The sequence below is a fragment of the Pristiophorus japonicus genome, unplaced genomic scaffold (genome assembly GCF_044704955.1).
Source record: "Pristiophorus japonicus isolate sPriJap1 unplaced genomic scaffold, sPriJap1.hap1 HAP1_SCAFFOLD_1973, whole genome shotgun sequence".
NCBI lineage: Eukaryota > Metazoa > Chordata > Chondrichthyes > Pristiophoridae > Pristiophorus > Pristiophorus japonicus.
The window spans coordinates 22,632-39,593 of record NW_027251667.1 but is presented as its reverse complement, the minus strand read 5'-3'; the positions used below and the strand labels follow the sequence as shown (position 1 = coordinate 39,593).

Genomic DNA, 16,962 nt, shown 5'->3' with positions numbered 1-16,962 from the left:
CTCCCCCCTCTCCTTCCCCCTCCCCCCCTCTCCTTCCCCCTCCCCCCTCTCCTTCCCCCTCCCCCCTCTCCTTCCCCCTCCCCCCTCTCCTTCCCCCCTCTCGCCTGGGAGCTCCACCACAATGATCCCTGGGATGAGAGTGTTGTGTGTCGATTGGGCCTATACTCTGGAGTTTAGAAGAATGAGAGGTGATCTGATTGAAACACGTCAGTTTCTGAGGGGGATTGACAGGGTAGATGTTTCCCCCGGGCTGGAGAGTCTAGAACCAGGGGTCACAGTCTCAGGATAAGGGGTCGGCCATCTGGGACTGAGATGAGGAGAAATTTCTTCACTCGATTAGGGAGTCAAGCATTATGGGGAGCGGGCAGGGAAGTGGAGCTGAGTCCATGATCAGACTAGCCTTGATTTTACTGAATGACGGAGCAGAATCGAGGGGCCAAGGCCGATTACTCCTCCTATTTCTTATGTCCTTATGTTCACTTAGAGGGAGGTGAACCTTTGGAATTGGGTGGGGAGTGTGTCGGGATGGTGTATTGGGTGGGGAGTGTGTGGGGAGGGGGTATTGGGTGGGGAGTGTGTGAGGAGGGGGTATTGGGTGGGGAGTGTGTGGGGAGGGGGTATTGGGTGGGGAGGGGGTATTGGGTGGGGAGTGTTTGGGGAGGGGGTATTGGGTGGGGAGGGGGTATTGGGTGGGGAGTGTTTGGGGAGGGGGTATTGGGTGGGGAGTGTTTGGGGAGGGGGTATTGGGTGGGGAGTGTTTGGGGAGGGGGTATTGGGTGGGGAGTGTTTGGGGAGGGGGTATTGGGTGGGGAGGGGGTATTGGGTGGGGAGTGTTTGGGGAGGGGGTATTGGGTGGGCAGTCCGTGGGGAGGGGCTATTGGGTGGGGAGTGTTTGGGGAGAGGGTATTGGGTGAGGTGTGTTTGGGGAGGGGGTATTGGGTGGGGAGTGTTTGGGGAGGGGCTATTGGTTGGGGAGGGGCTATTGGGTGGGGAGTGTGTGGGGAGGGGGTATTGGGTGGGGAGAGTTTGGGGAGGGGGTATTGGGTGGGGAGTGTGTGGGGAGGGTATATTGGGTGGGGAGTGTTTGGGGAGGGGGTATTGGGTCGGGAGGGGGTATTGGGTGGGGAGTGTTTGGGGAGGGGGTATTGGGTCGGGAGGGGGTATTGGGTGGGGAGTGTGTGGGGAGGGGGTATTGGGTGGGGAGTGTTTGGGGAGGGGGTATTGGGTCGGGAGGGGGTATTGGGTGGGGAGTGTGTGGGGAGGGGGTATTGGGTGGGGAGGGGGTATTGGGTGGGGAGGGGGTATTGGGTGGGGAGGGGGTATTGGGTGGGGAGTGTGTCGGGAGGGGGTATTGGGTGGGGAGTGTGGGGAGGAGGGGGTATTGGTTGGGGAGGGGGTATTGGGTGGGGAGTGTTTGGGGAGGGGGTATTGGGTGGGCAGTGTTTGGGGAGGGGGTATTGGGTGGGGAGGAGGGGGTATTGGGTGGGGAGGGGATTCTAGCGAGGGGGTATTGGGTGGGGAGTGTTTGGGGAGGGGGTATTGGGTGGGGAGGGGATTCTAGCGAGGGGGTATTGGGTGGGGAAGGGGTATTGGGTGGGGCTTAGATTGAGGCCGTAGGGTCAAGGAGTTCAGCGATTTATTACCCCTCGGTTTCGGAGCTAACGATGTGTTTAATTCCCGGTGTTTTTACAGCTCTGTTACCTGCACGGGGAGATGTTTAAAGGAGTCAACGTGAAAGATGCGCGCAGGCTGTTTGTGGACTATTTCCACACCTTCTTGGACCGAGGAGCGGTGAGATTATTTTCAAAATCATTACGGCTATCAACGGAGCAAAGGGGTTAAATGTCACCTCCTGTCTCCAAACACCTTGCTGTGTTCAGCCTTCTCTGACTATCGAGTGAGCTTTACTCTGTATCTAACCCCCTGTACCTGCCCTGGGAGTGTGTGATGGGACAGTGTAGAGGGAGCTTTACTCTGTATCTAACCCCCTGTACCTGCCCTGGGAGTGTGTGATGGGACAGTGTAGAGGGAGCTTTACTCTGTATCTAACCCGTGCTGTACCTGCCCTGGGAGTGTTTGATGGGACAGTGTAGAGGGAGCTTTACTCTGTATCTAACCCCCTGTACCTGCCCTGGGAGTGTGTGATGGGACAGTGTAGAGGGAGCTTTACTCTGTATCTAACCCGTGCTGTACCTGCCCTGGGAGTGTTTGATGGGACAGTGTAGAGGGAGCTTTACTCTGTATCTAACCCCATGCTGTACCTGCCCAGGGAGTGTGTGATGGGACAGTGTAGAGGGAGCTTTACTCTGTGTCTAACCCGTGCTTTAGTTGACAGGAAGTGATGGATAAATATTTGATTTGCTGGGAGACATCGGGCTGTGGGAGGGAATTTGTTGTGGAATGTTCGAGCCAAGATCACGATGGGCCGAATGTCCACCTCCTGTGCAGGAACAATGTACAGTTGAATTTACCCAACCTCAAGAATGGGGCACCCCATTCACCCACTACTTCTCCTCTCTCTGGACTGGCTGGCCTCATGCCCTTGGCCATTGACCCTTGACCTGTGACCCCGTGCTCTCACTGGGAGGTACGCAGGTTGAGCGAGGGTCGACGCGGTGAGCCGCTCTCTGTAGCGCTCCCGCGGCTGGTGTCCATGGTACCCCCGGGCCACGTGGCCCCCGTGACCCACAGGCGCTGACGCAATCTGTTCCTATAATTTGTTTCAGATCCTCCGCGTCTCCGTACCACAAGAAATTTCCTTCGAGTTGGGTAAGTGCGTTCGTCGCAAATCACAGTGCGGTGTGGGTTGTAGAAACCGACTTCGGTGCACGTGGAGAGAGAGAGAGAGAGAGAGCGTGTGTGTGTGAGGGGGTGGGGAGAGGGGCTAGGGAAGGTGTGTGATATATCTGTGTGTGTGTTCGATCCCAGTGTGGGCTATATCTGTGTGTGTGTATAATCCCAGTGTGGGCTATATCTGTGTGTGTTCGATCCCAGTGTGGGCTATATCTGTGTGTGTGTATAGTCCCAGTGTGGGCTATATCTGTGTGTGTGTATAATCCCAGTGTGGGCTATATCTGTGTGTGTGTATAATCCCAGTGTGGGCTATATCTGTGTGTGTGTTCGATCCCAGTGTGGGCTATATCTGTGTGTGTGTATAATCCCAGTGTGGGCTATATCTGTGTGTGTTCGATCCCAGTGTGGGCTATATCTGTGTGTGTGTATAATCCCAGTGTGGGCTATATCTGTGTGTGTGTATAATCCCAGTGTGGGCTATATCTGTGTGTGTGTATAATCCCAGTGTGGGCTATATCTGTGTGTGTGTTCGATCCCAGTGTGGGCTATATCTGTGTGTGTGTTCCCAGTGTGGGCTATATCTGTGTGTGTGTTCGATCCCAGTGTGGGCTATATCTGTGTGTGTGTTCGATCCCAGTGTGGGCTATATCTGTGTGTGTGTTCCCAGTGTGGGCTATATCTGTGTGTGTGTTCCCAGTGTGGGCTATATCTGTGTGTGTATAATCCCAGTGTGGGCTATATCAGTGTGTGTGTGTGTGTGTGTGTGTATAGTCCCAGTGTGGGCTATATCTGTGTGTGTTCCCAGTGTGGGCTATATCTGTGTGTGTTCCCAGTGTGGGCTATATCTGTGTGTGTTCCCAGTGTGGGCTATATCTGTGTGTGTGTTCCCAGTGTGGGCTATATCTGTGTGTGTATAATCCCAGTGTGGGCTATATCAGTGTGTGTGTGTGTGTGTGTGTGTGTATAGTCTCTGTGTGTGTTCCCAGTGTGGGCTATATCTGTGTGTGTTCCCAGTGTGGGCTATATCTGTGTGTGTTCCCAGTGTGGGCTATATCTGTGTGTGTGTATAATCCCAGTGTGGGCTATATCTGTGTGTGTATAATCCCAGTGCGGGCTATATCTGTGTGTGTTTGATCCCAGTGTGGGCTATATCTGTGTGTGTATAATCTCAGTGTGGGCTATATCTGTGTGTGTGTGTGTGTGTGTATAATCCCAGTGTGGGCTATATCTGTGTGTGTGTATAATCCCAGTGTGGGCTATATCTGTGTGTGTGAAAGACAGAAAAGAGATGAGTAAAATGTGGAGGGCAGAGAAACCAAAGGCAAGAAACAAAAAGGGCCACTGAATATAAAAGGGCTGCAGGAGGGGTAAAAACTAAAAATCATGGTTTAAAAACGAGGATGAAAACACTCTACCTGAATGCACGCAGCATTAGAAATAAAGTAAATGAGTTGACGGCACAAATCATTACAAATGGGTATGATTTGGTGGCCATTACAGAGACATGGTTGCAAGGTGGCCAGGACTGGGAATTAAATGTATGGGGTATCTGACGATTCGGAAAGATAGGCAGGAAGGGAAGGGAGGTGGGGTAGCTCTGTTAATAAGGGATGATATCAGGGCAGTTGTGCGGGATGATATTGGCTCCAATGAACAAAATGTTGAATCATTGTGGGTAGAGATTAGAGATAGTAAGGGGAAAAAGTCACTGGTCGACGTAGTTTATAGGCCCCCAATTAATAACTTCATGGTGGGGCGGGCAATAATCAAGGGAATAATGGAGGCATGTGAAAAAGGAACGGCAGTAGTTATGGGGGATTTTAACCTACATATCGATTGGTCAAATCAAATCGCAGGGGTTAGCCTGGAGGAGGAATTCATAGAATGCATACAGGATTGTTTCTTAGAACAGTATGTAACAGAGCCTACAAGGGAGCAAGCCATTTTGGATCTGGTCCTGTGTAATGAGACAGGAAAAATAAACGATCTCCTCGTAAAAGATCCTCTCGGAATGAGTGATCACAGTATGGTTGAATTTGTAATACAGATTGAGGATGAGGAAGTTGTGTCAGAAACGAGAGTACTATGCTTAAACAAAGGGAACTACAGTGGGATGAGGGCAGAATTGGTTAAAGTAGACTGGAAACAAGGACTAAACAGTGGCACAATTGAGGAACAGTGGAGGACTTTTAAGGAGCTCTTTCATAGTGCGCAACAAAAATATATTCCAGTGCAAAAGAAGGGCGGCAAGAGAAGAGATAACCAGCCGTGGATAACCAAGGAAATAAAGGAAAGTATCAAATCAAAGACCAATGCGTATAAGGTGGCCAAGGTTAGTGGGAAACTAGAGGATTGGGAAGATTTTAAGCAACAGCAAAGAATGACTAAAAAAGCAATAAAGAAAGGGAAGATAGATTACGAAGGTAAACTTGCGCAAAACATAAAAACAGATAGTAAAAGCGTTTACAGATATATAAAACGGAAAAGAGTGACTAAAGTAAATGTTGGTCCCTTAGAAGATGAAAAGGGGGATTTAATAATGGGAAATGTGGAAATGGCTGAGACCTTAAACAATTATTTTGCTTCCGTCTTCACAGTGGAAGACACAAAAACCATGCCAAAAATTGCTGGTAATAGGAATGTGGGAAGGGAGGACCTTGAGATGATCACTATCACATGGGAGGTAGTGCTGGACAGACTAATGGGACTGAAGGTAGACAAGTCCCCTGGTCCTGATGAAATGCATCCCAGGGTATTAAAAGAGATGGCAGAAGTTATAGCAGATGCATTCGTTATAATCTACCAAAATTCTCTGGACTCTGGGGAGGTACCAGCGGATTGGAAAGCAGCTAATGTAACGCCTCTGTTTAAAAAAGGGGGCAGACAAAAGGCAGGTAACTATAGGCCGGTTAGTTTAACATCTGTAGTGGGGAAAATGCTTGAAACTATCATTAAGGAAGAAATAGCGGGACATCTAGATAGGAATAGTGCAATCAAGCAGACAGACGCAGCATGGATTCATGAAGGGGAAATCATGTTTAACTAATTTACTGTAATTCTTTGAGGATATAATGAGCATGGTGGATAGAGGTGTACCGATGGATGTGGTGGATTTAGATTTCCAAAAGGCATTCAATAAGGTGCCACACAAAAGGTTACTGCAGAAGATAAAGGTACGCGGAGTCAGAGGAAATGTATGAGCATGGATAGAGAATTGGCTGGCGAACAGAAAGCAGAGAGTCGGGATAAATGGGTCCTTTTCCGGTTGGAAATCGGTGGTTAGTGGTGTGCCACAGGGATCAGCGCTGGGACCACAACTGTTTACAATATACATAGATGACCTGGAAGAGGGGACAGAGTGTAGTGCAACAAAATTTGCAGATGACACTAAGATTAGTGGGAAAGCGGGTTGTGTAGAGGACTCAGACTGCAAGGAGATTTGGATAGGTTAAGCGAATGGGCTAAGGTTTGGCAGATGGAATACAATGTCGGAAAGTGTGAGGTCATCCACCTTGGGGGAAAAAAAACAGTAAAAGGGAATATTATTTGAATGGGGAGAAATTACAACATGCTGTGGTGCAGAGGGACCTGGGGGTCCTTGTGCATGAAACTCTTTTTGGAATCTCCCAAAAAGTTAGTTTGCAGGTGCAGCAGGTAATCAGGAAGGCGAATGGGATGTTGGCCTTCATTGCGAGAGGGATGGAGTACAAAAGCAGGGAGGTCCTGCTGCAACTGTACAGGGTATTGGTGAGGCCGCACCTGGAGTACTGCGTGCAGTTTTTGCCACCTTACTCAAGGAAGGATATACTAGCTTTGGAGGGGATACAGAGACGATTCACTGGGCTGATTTGAGAAATGAGGGGGTTACCTTATGATGATAGATTGAGGTCTTTACTCCTTGGAGTTCAGAAGGATGAGGGGTGATCTTATAGAAACATTTAAAATAATGAAAGGGATAGACAGGATAGAGGCAGAGAGGTTGTTTCTACTGGTCGGGGAGACTAGAACTCGGGGGCACAGCCTCAAAATACGGGGGAGCCAATTTAAAACCGAGTTGAGAAGGAATTTCTTCTCCCAGAGGGTTGTGAATCTGTGGAATTCTCTGCCCAAGGAAGCAGTTGAGGCTGGCTCATTGAATGTTTTCAAGTCACAGATAGATAGATTTTTAAGCAATAAGGGAATTAAGGGTTACGGGGAGAGGGCGGGTAAGTGGAGCTGAGTCCACGACCAGATCAGCCATGATCTTATTGAATGGCGGAGCAGGCTCGAGGGGCTAGATGGCCTACTCCTGTTCCTAATTCTTATGTCCTTATGTTCTTATGTGTGTTTGATCCCAGTGTGGGCTATATCTGTGTGTGTGTTCCCAGTGTGGGCTATATCTGTGTGTGTGTGTGTGTGTGTGTGTGTGTGTGTGTGTGTGTGTGTGTGTGTGTGTGTGTGTGTGTGTGTGTGTATAATCCCAGTGTGGGCTATATCTGTGTGTGTATAATCCCAGTGTGGGCTATATCTGTGTGTGTATAATCCCAGTGTGGGCTATATCTGTGTGTGTATAATCCTAGTGTGGGCTATATCTGTGTGTGTGTGTATAATCCTAGTGTGGGCTATATCTGTGTGTGTGTGTTTGATCCTAGTGTGGGCTATATCTGTGTGTGTATAATCCCAGTGTGGGCTATATCTGTGTGTGTTTGATCCCAGTGTGGGCTATATCTGTGTGTGTAAAAGACAGAAAAGAGATGAGTAAAATGTGGAGGGCAGAGAAACCAAAGGCAAGAAACAAAAAGGGCCACTGAATATAAAAGGGCTGCAGGAGGGGTAAAAACTCAAAATCATGGTTTAAAAACTAGGATGAAAACACTCTACCTCAATGCACGCAGCATTAGAAATAAAGTAAATGAGTTGACGGCACAAATCATTACAAATGGGTATGACTTGGTGGCCATTACAGAGACATGGTTGCAAGGTGGCCAGGACTGGGAATTAAATGTAAGGGGTATCTGACGATTCGGAAAGATAGGCAGGAAGGGAAGGGAGGTGGGGTAGCTCTGTTAATAAAGGATGATATCAGGGCAGTTGTGCGGGATGATATTGGCTCCAATGAACAAAATGTTGAATCATTGTGGGTGGAGATTAGAGATAGTAAGGGGAAAAAGTCACTGGTCGACGTAGTTTATAGGCCCCCAAATAATAACTTCATGGTGGGGCGGGCAATAATCAAGGGAATAATGGAGGCATGTGAAAAAGGAACGGCAGTAGTTATGGGGGATTTTAACCTACATATTGATTGGTCAAATCAAATCGCAGGGGTTAGCCTGGAGGAGGAATTCATAGAATGCATACGGGATTGTTTCTTAGAACAGTATGTAACAGAGCCTACAAGGGAGCAAGCCATTTTGGATCTGGTCCTGTGTAACGAGACAGGAAAAATAAACGATCTCCTCGTAAAAGATCCTCTCGGAATGAGTGATCACAGTATGGTTGAATTTGTAATACAGATTGAGGATGAGGAAGTTGTGTCAGAAACGAGCGTACTATGCTTAAACAAAGGGGACTACAGTGGGATGAGGGCAGAGTTGGTTAAAGTAGACTGGAAACAAGGACTAAACGGTGGCACAATTGAGGAACAGTGGAGGACTTTTAAGGAGCTCTTTCATAGTGCGCAACAAAAATATATTCCAGTGAAAAAGAAGGGCGGCAAGAGAAGAGATAACCAGCCGTGGATAACCAAGGAAATAAAGGAAAGTATCAAATCAAAGACCAATGCGTATAAGGTGGCCAAGGTTAGTGGGAAACTAGAGGATTGGGAAGATTTTAAGCAACAGCAAAAAATGACTAAAAAAGCAATAAAGAAAGGGAAGATAGATTATGAAGGTAAACTTGCGCAAAACATAAAAACAGATAGTAAAAGCGTTTACAGATATATAAAACGGAAAAGAGTGACTAAAGTAAATGTTGGTCCCTTAGAAGATGAAAAGGGGGATTTAATAATGGGAAATGTGGAAATGGCTGAGACCTTAAACAATTATTTTGCTTCCGTCTTCACAGTGGAAGACACAAAAACCATGCCAAAAATTGCATGTGGGAATAGGAATGTGGGAAGGGAGGACCTTGAGATGATCACTATCACTAGGGAGGTAGTGCTGGACAGACTAATGGGACTGAAGGTAGACAAGTCCCCTGGTCCTGATGAAATGCATCCCAGGGTATTAAGAGAGGGCGGAAGTTATAGCAGATGCATTTGTTATAATCTACCAAAATTCTCTGGACTCTGGGGAGGTACCAGCGGATTGGAGAGCAGCTAATGTAATGCCTCTGTTTAAAAAAGGGGGCAGGCAAAAGGCAGGTAACTATAGGCCAGTTAGTTTAACATCTGTAGTGGGGAAAATGCTTGAAACTATCATTAAGGAAGAAATAGCGGGACATCTAGATAGGAATAGTGCAATCAAGCAAACGCAGCATGGATTCATGAAGGGGAAATTATGTTGAACTAATTTACTGTAATTCTTTGAGGATATAATGAGCATGGTGGATAGAGGTGTCCCGATGGATGTGGTGTATTTAGATTTCCAAAAGACATTCGATAAGGTGCCACACAAAAGGTTACTGCAGAAGATAGAGGTACGCGGAGTCAGAGGAAATGTATTAGGATGGATAGAGAATCGGCTGGCGAACAGAAAGCAGAGAGTCGGGATAAATGGGTCCTTTTCCGGTTGGAAATCGGTGGTTAGTGGTGCGCAGGGATCGGTGCTGGGACCACAACTGTTTACAATATGCATAGATGACCTAGAGGAGGGGACAGAGTGTAGTGTAACAAAATTTGCAGATGACACTAAGATTAGTGGGAAAGCGGGTTGTGTAGAGGACTCAGAGAGGCTGCAAAGAGATTTAGATAGGTTAAGCGAATGGGCTAAGGTTTGGCAGATGGAATACAATGTCGGAAAGTGTGAGGTCATCCACCTTGGAAAAAAAAACAGTAAAAGGGAATATTATTTGAATGGGGAGAAATTACAACATGCTGTGGTGCAGAGGGACCTGGGGGTCCTTGTGCATGAAACTCTTTTAGATCCTTGTGCATGAATCCCAAAAAAAAGGTTAGTTTGCAGGTGCAGCAGGTAATCAGGAAGGCGAATGGAATGTTGGCCTTCATTGCGAGAGGGATGGAGTACAAAAGCAGGGAGGTCCTGCTGCAATTGTACAGGGTATTGGTGAGGCTGCACCTGGAGTACTGCGTGCAGTTTTGGTCACCTTACTTAAGGAAGGATATACTAGCTTTGGAGGGGGTATAGAGACGATTCACTAGGCTGATTCGAGAAATGAGGGGGTTACCTTATGATGATAGATTGAGGTCTTTACTCCTTGGAGTTCAGAAGGATGAGGGGTGATCTTATAGAAACATTTAAAATCATGAAAGGGATAGACAAGATAGAGGCAGAGAGGTTGTTTCCATTGGTGGGGTAGACTAGAACTAGGGGGCACAGCCTCAAAATACAGAGGAGCCAATTTAAAACCGAGTTGAGAAGGAATTTCTTCTCCCAGAGGGTTGTGAATCTGTGGAATTTCTCTGCCCAAGGAAGCAATTGAGGCTAGCTCATTGAATGTTTTCAAGTCACAGATAGATAGATTTTTAAGCAATAAGGGAATTAAGGGTTACGGGGAGAGGGCGGGTAAGTGGAGCTGAGTCCACGACCAGATCAGCCATGATCTTATTGAATGGCGGAGCAGGCTCGAGGGGCTAGATGGCCTACTCCTGTTCCTAATTCTTATGTTCTTATGTGTGTTCGATCCCAGTGTGGGCTATATCAGTGTGAATGTATAATCCCAGTGTGGGCTATATCTGTGTGTGTGTGTTTGATCCCAGTGTGGGCTATATCTGTGTGTTTGATCCCAGTGTGGGCTATATCTGTGTGTTTATAATCCCAGTGTGGGCTATATCTGTGTGTGTATAATCCCAGTGTGGGCTATATCTGTGTGTGTTTGATCCCAGTGTGGGCTATATCTGTTTGTGTGTTCCCAGTGTGGGCTATATCTGTTTGTGTGTTCCCAGTGTGGGCTATATTTGTGTGTGTGTTCGATCCCAGTGTGGGCTATATTTGTGTGTGTGTTCGATCCCAGTGTGGGCTATATCTGTGTGTGTGTTCGATCCCAGTGTGGGCTCTATCTCTGTGTGTGTGTGTGTGTGTATAATCCCAGTGTGGGCTATATCTGTGTGTGTATAATCCCAGTGTGGGCTATATCTGTGTGTGTGTATAATCCCAGTGTGGGCTATATCTGTGTGTGTGTATAATCCCAGTGTGGGCTATATCTGTGTGTGTGTATAATCCCAGTGTGGGCTATATCTGTGTGTGTGTTCGATCCCAGTGTGGGCTATATCTGTGTGTGTTTGATCCCAGTGTGGGCTATATCTGTTTGTGTGTTCCCAGTGTGGGCTATATCTGTTTGTGTGTTCCCAGTGTGGGCTATATCTGTGTGTGTGTTCCCAGTGTGGGCTATATTTGTGTGTGTGTGTGTATAATCCCAGTGTGGGCTATATTTGTGTGTGTGTTCGATCCCAGTGTGGGCTATATTTGTGTGTGTGTTCGATCCCAGTGTGGGCTCTATCTCTGTGTGTGTGTGTGTGTGTGTATAATCCCAGTGTGGGCTATATCTGTGTGTGTGTATAATCCCAGTGTGGGCTATATCTGTGTGTGTATAATCCCAGTGTGGGCTATATCTGTGTGTGTATAATCCCAGTGTGGGCTATATCTGTGTGTGTGTGTATAATCCCAGTGTGGGCTATATCTGTGTGTGTGTATAATCCCAGTGTGGGCTATATCTGTGTGTGTGTATAATCCCAGTGTGGGCTATATCTGTGTGTGTGTATAATCCCAGTGTGGGCTATATCTGTGTGTGTGTTCGATCCCAGTGTGGGCTATATCTGTGTGTGTGTATAATCCCAGTGTGGGCTATATCTGTGTGTGTATAATCCCAGTGTGGGCTATATCTGTGTGTGTGTATAATCCCAGTGTGGGCTATATCTGTGTGTGTATAATCCCAGTGTGGGCTATATCTGTGTGTGTGTATAATCCCAGTGTGGGCTATATCTGTGTGTGTGTATAATCCCAGTGTGGGCTATATCTGTGTGTGTATAATCCCAGTGTGGGCTATATCTGTGTGTGTGTGTATAATCCCAGTGTGGGCTATATCTGTGTGTGTGTGTATAATCCCAGTGTGGGCTATATCTGTGTGTGTGTGTATAATCCCAGTGTGGGCTATATTTGTGTGTGTGTTCGATCCCAGTGTGGGCTATATCTGTGTGTGTGTTCGATCCCAGTGTGGGCTATATCTAAGTATGTGTGTTCGATCCCAGTGTGGGCTATATCTAAGTATGTGTGTTCCCGTTCGTGTGTCGTGTGGGAGTGCCGTGTATGTGAGTGTGTGTAAGGGATGAGCAATCTGTGGAGCTCAGTGAGCTGGGCTGAGCTGCTAACGCGGAGCGCTGTTGGGAAAGTGTTTGGGATGAAGTGGGACCTCTCCACGCCCCCACAAGGCAAAGGCTCCACCTGTGCAGTGAAGCAGCCTTGCCCAACAAACTCGGTTCGAGATGACAATTAGCTAAATAGAAAGTTTCGCACAAATGCAAGGACAAGTCAAAATCCAGCGGCCTGAGAGCTTTACAGCAGGCAGAAACAAAAATGGGGCGTTCTGATTGTCAGGACGTGATGGGCCGTGTTGTCCGGGGATTTGTACTGGGGCCTCAGCATTCCACTATATTTATTTGCGATCTGGATGAAGGGACAGAGAGTTGTAGATTCGAGTATGCAGATTGAAATCAAGCTCGGAGGCGCAATGAGTTGTGTGGACAGGAAGAGGAGGTTAGAGAGGGAAGCAGATAGACTAAGTGAGTGGGCAAGGCTGTGGTCGATGCAGCTCAGTGTGGAGGGAAGTGTCAGGCCATCCACTTTGGATCTCGGAGATCAATGGGAATATTTTCTTCAGGGTGGGAGACTGGGAACTGTAGAGGGGAAGGGGGTTCCTTCTGAGCAAAATCACAAAGGTACTGCCCAGAGACGAAGGGAACGTTGTCCTTGATCTCGGGCCCTGGAATACACAGGGTGGGAGTTACCCTCCAGCTGTACAGAGTCTCGGTCAGACCCCGTGTGCAGTAACTGTGCTCAGTTCTGGGCCCTCGACCCTCGGGGAGGAGATATCGACCCTCGGAGGGGGAGTAGTGCACATTCCCCAGAATGTTACCCCCGGGGCTGAAAGGGTTAACTAACGAGAGCATGCACAGACTGGGTTTGTATTCCCTCGAGTGTAGACCATTAACGGGCGATCTAATCGAGGTGTTGAACATTGTTAAAGGTAGATAGAGAGGGGGACTGTGTCCTCTGGTGGGGGGAGACCAGAACAAGGGGCAGAACCTTCAAATTCGAGCCCGGCCGAGCAGGGGTGATGTCACACAAAGGGCAGTGGGAATCTGCAACTCCCTCCCCCCAAAACATCGCTGAGGCCAGAGGTCAGTTGGAGTTTTCAAAACTGAGGTTGAAAGAATTTGGGATATTAACAGAATTGAGGGATTTTTATAGGGCAAGGGTATGAAGGGGCTGAATGGGCCTCCTCCTGTTCCTGTGTAACAGGCTCGAGGAGCTGAATGGGCCTCTTCCTGTTCCTGTGTAACAGGCTCAAGGGGCTGAATGGGCCTCTTCCTGTTCCTGTGTAACAGGCTCAAGGGGCTGAATGGGCCTCTTCCTGTTCCTGTGTAACAGGCTCGAGGAGCTGAATGGGCCTCTTCCTGTTCCTGCGTAACAGGCTCGAGGAGCTGAATGGGCCTCTTCCTGTTCCTGTGTAACAGGCTCAAGGGGCTGAATGGGCCTCTTCCTGTTCCTGTGTAACAGGCTCAAGGGGCTGAATGGGTCTCCTCCTGTTCCTGTGTAACAGGCACGAGGGGCTGAATGGGCCTCCTCCTGTTCCTGTGTAACAGGCTCGAGGGGCTGAATGGGCCTCCTCCTGTTCCTGTGTAACAGACTCGAGGGGCTGAATGGGCCTCTTCCTGTTCCTGTGTAACAGGCTCGAGGGGCTGAATGGGCCTCTTCCTGTTCCTGTGTAACAGGCTCGAGGGGCTGAATGGGCCGCCTCCTGTTCCTGCATAACAGGCTCAAGGGGCTGAATGGGTCTCCTCCTGTTCCTGTGTAACAGGCTCAAGGGGCTGAATGGGCCTCTTCCTGTTCCTGTGTAACAGGCTCGAGGAGCTGAATGGGCCTCTTCCTGTTCCTGCGTAACAGGCTCGAGGGGCTGAATGGGCCTCTTCCTGTTCCTGTGTAACAGGCTCAAGGGGCTGAATGGGCCTCTTCCTGTTCCTGTGTAACAGGCTCAAGGGGCTGAATGGGTCTCCTCCTGTTCCTGTGTAACAGGCACGAGGGGCTGAATGGGCCTCCACCTGTTCCTGTGTAACAGGCTCGAGGGGCTGAATGGGCCTCCTCCTGTTCCTGTGTAACAGACTCGAGGGGCTGAATGGGCCTCTTCCTGTTCCTGTGTAACAGGCTCAAAGGGCTGAATGGGCCTCCTCCTGTTCCTGTGTAACAGGCACGAGGGGCTGAATGGGCCTCCACCTGTTCCTGTGTAACAGGCTCGAGGGGCTGAATGGGCCTCCTCCTGTTCCTGTGTAACAGGCTCAAGGGGCTGAATGGGCCTCCTCCTGTTCCTGTGTAACAGGCTCGAGGGGCTGAATGGGCCTCCACCTGTTCCTGTGTAACAGGCTCGAGGGGCTGAATGGGCCTCCTCCTGTTCCTGTGTAACAGGTTCGAGGGGCTGAATGGGCCTCTTCCTGTTCCTGTGTAACAGGCTCGAGGGGCTGAATGGGCCTCCTCCTGTTCCTGTGTAACAGGCTCGAGGGGCTGAATGGGCCTCCTGTTCCTGTGTAACAGGCTCGAGGGGCTGAATGGGCCTCCTCCTGTTCCTGTGTAACAGGCTCGAGGGGCTGAATGGGCCTCCTCCTGTTCCTGTGTAACAGGCTCGAGGGGCTGAATGGGCCTCTTCCTGTTCCTGTGTAACAGGCTCAAGGGGCTGAATGGGCCGCCTCCTGTTCCTTTGTAACAGGCTCGTGGGGCTGAATGGGCCTCTTCCTGTTCCTGTGTAACAGGCTCAAGGGGCTGAATGGACCTCTTCCTGTTCCTGTGTAACAGGCTCGAGGGGCTGAATGGGCCTCTTCCTGTTCCTGTGTAACAGGCTCGAGGAGCTGAATGGGCCTCCTGTTCCTGTGTAACAGGCTCAAGGGGCTGAATGGGCCTCTTCCTGTTCCTGTGTAACAGGCTCGAGGGGCTGAATGGGCCTCCTGTTCCTGTGTAACAGGCTCAAGGGGCTGAATGGGCCTCTTCCTGTTCCTGTGTAACAGGCTCGAGGGGCTGAATGGGCCTCCTGTTCCTGTGTACACTGACGTTCTCCGATGTCACAATGTTGCTTGGCGCTCTGGGTATACGCCCGAGAGAGAGAGTGCGCCCCCTGCTTGACCCAATACTGATCCCAGCCCTGTGTTGGCCTTGCAGATCGATGCCGTCCCGATATGCTTTGTGAAGAAGGACTGCGGAACATTGTCAAAGGCATGCAAAAGGCGATGACACTGGAGATATTTGGGCAGCTGGAAGATTTCAGGTACGTACCTCACTGTCTCCCGCACGAGGCTATTGTGTTTGCAGCTCTCATTCCCCCCGCTGTCTGAAACCAGCATCGATACACCGACCCCATTCTCTGCAACCTCCTCTAGCACTGTTATTGACAAGGCGATGTGGTATACTCCCGAGAGAGGGAGGCCCATTCAACCCCTCAAGCCTGTTACACACCAATAAGCCCCAGTGGGATTGTTTGAGAATTGGCTGCCATACTGTACCTGCCCTGGGAGTGTTTGATGGGACAGTGTAGTGGGAGCTTTACTCTGTATCTAACCCCCTGTACCTGCCCTGGGAGTGTTTGATGGGACAGTGTAGAGGGAGCTTTACTCTGTATCTAACCCCCTGTACCTGCCCTGGGAGTGTTTGATGGGACAGTGTAGAGGGAGCTTTACTCTGTATCTAACCCCGTGCTGTACCTGCCCTGGGAGTGTTTGATGGGACAGTGTAGAGGGAGCTTTACTCTGTATTTAACCCCGTGCTGTACCTGCCCTGGGAGTGTTTGATGGGACAGTGTAGAGGGAGCTTTACTCTGTATCTAACCCCGTGCTGTACCTGCCCTGGGAGTGTGTGATGGGACAGTGTAGAGGGAGCTTTACTCTGTATCTAACCACCTGTACCTGTCCTGGGAGTGTTTGATGGGACAGTGTAGAGGGAGCTTTACTCTGTATCTAACCCGTGCTGTACCTGCCCTAAGAGTGTTTGATGGGACAGTGTAGAGGGAGCTTTACTCTGTATCTAACCCATGCTGTACCTGCCCTGGGAGTGTTTGATGGGACAGTGTAGAGGGAGCTTTACTCTGTATCTAACCCGTGCTGTACCTGCCCTGGGAGTGTTTGATGGGACAGTGTAGAGGGAGCTTTACTCTGTATCTAACCCGTGCTGTACCTGCCCTGGGAGTGTGTGATGGGACAGTGTAGAGGGAGCTTTACTCTGTATCTAACCTGTGCTGTACCTGCCCTGGGAGTGTGTGATGGGACAGTGTAGAGGGAGCTTTACTCTGTATCTAACCCGTGCTGTACCTGCCCTGGGAGTGTTTGATGGGACAGTGTAGAGGGAGCTTTACTCTGTATCTAACCCCGTGCTGTACCTGCCCTGGGAGTGTTTGATGGGACAGTGTAGGGGGGAGCTTTACTCTGTATCTAACCCCCTGTACCTGCCCTGGGAGAGTTTGATGGGACAGTGTAGAGGGAGCTTTACTCTGTATCTAACCCCGTGCTGTACCTGCCCTGGGAGTGTTTGATGGGACAGTGTAGAGGGAGCTTTACTCTGTATCTAACCCCGTGCTGTACCTGCCCTGGGAGTGTTTGATGGGACAGTGTAGGGGGGAGCTTTACTCTGTATCTAACCCCCTGTCCCTGCCCTGGGAGAGTTTGATGGGGCAGTGTAGAGGGAGCTTTACTCTGTATCTAACCCCCTGTACCTGCCCTGGGAGAGTTTGATGGGACAGTGTAGAGGGAGCTTTACTCTGTATCTAACCCCGTGCTGTACCTGCCCTGGGAGTGTTTGATGGGACAGTGTAGAGGGAGCT

General features: G+C 49.4%; 1 protein-coding gene across 1 annotated transcript in view; it reads left to right on the top strand.

Moving 5' to 3' along the window:
- Nucleotides 1-1,692: 1,692 nt before the first annotated feature.
- Nucleotides 1,693-16,962, top strand: part of LOC139244006 (rho guanine nucleotide exchange factor 1-like) — a gene marked incomplete at both ends in the record, with an annotated part of 35,932 nt that continues 20,662 nt past the window's right edge. The window contains 3 exons of the mRNA XM_070870942.1: nucleotides 1,693-1,791; nucleotides 2,727-2,769; nucleotides 15,312-15,417. Of these exons, the coding sequence (XP_070727043.1) occupies nucleotides 1,693-1,791; nucleotides 2,727-2,769; nucleotides 15,312-15,417 (248 nt within the window). The remainder of the gene's footprint in view (nucleotides 1,792-2,726; nucleotides 2,770-15,311; nucleotides 15,418-16,962) is intronic.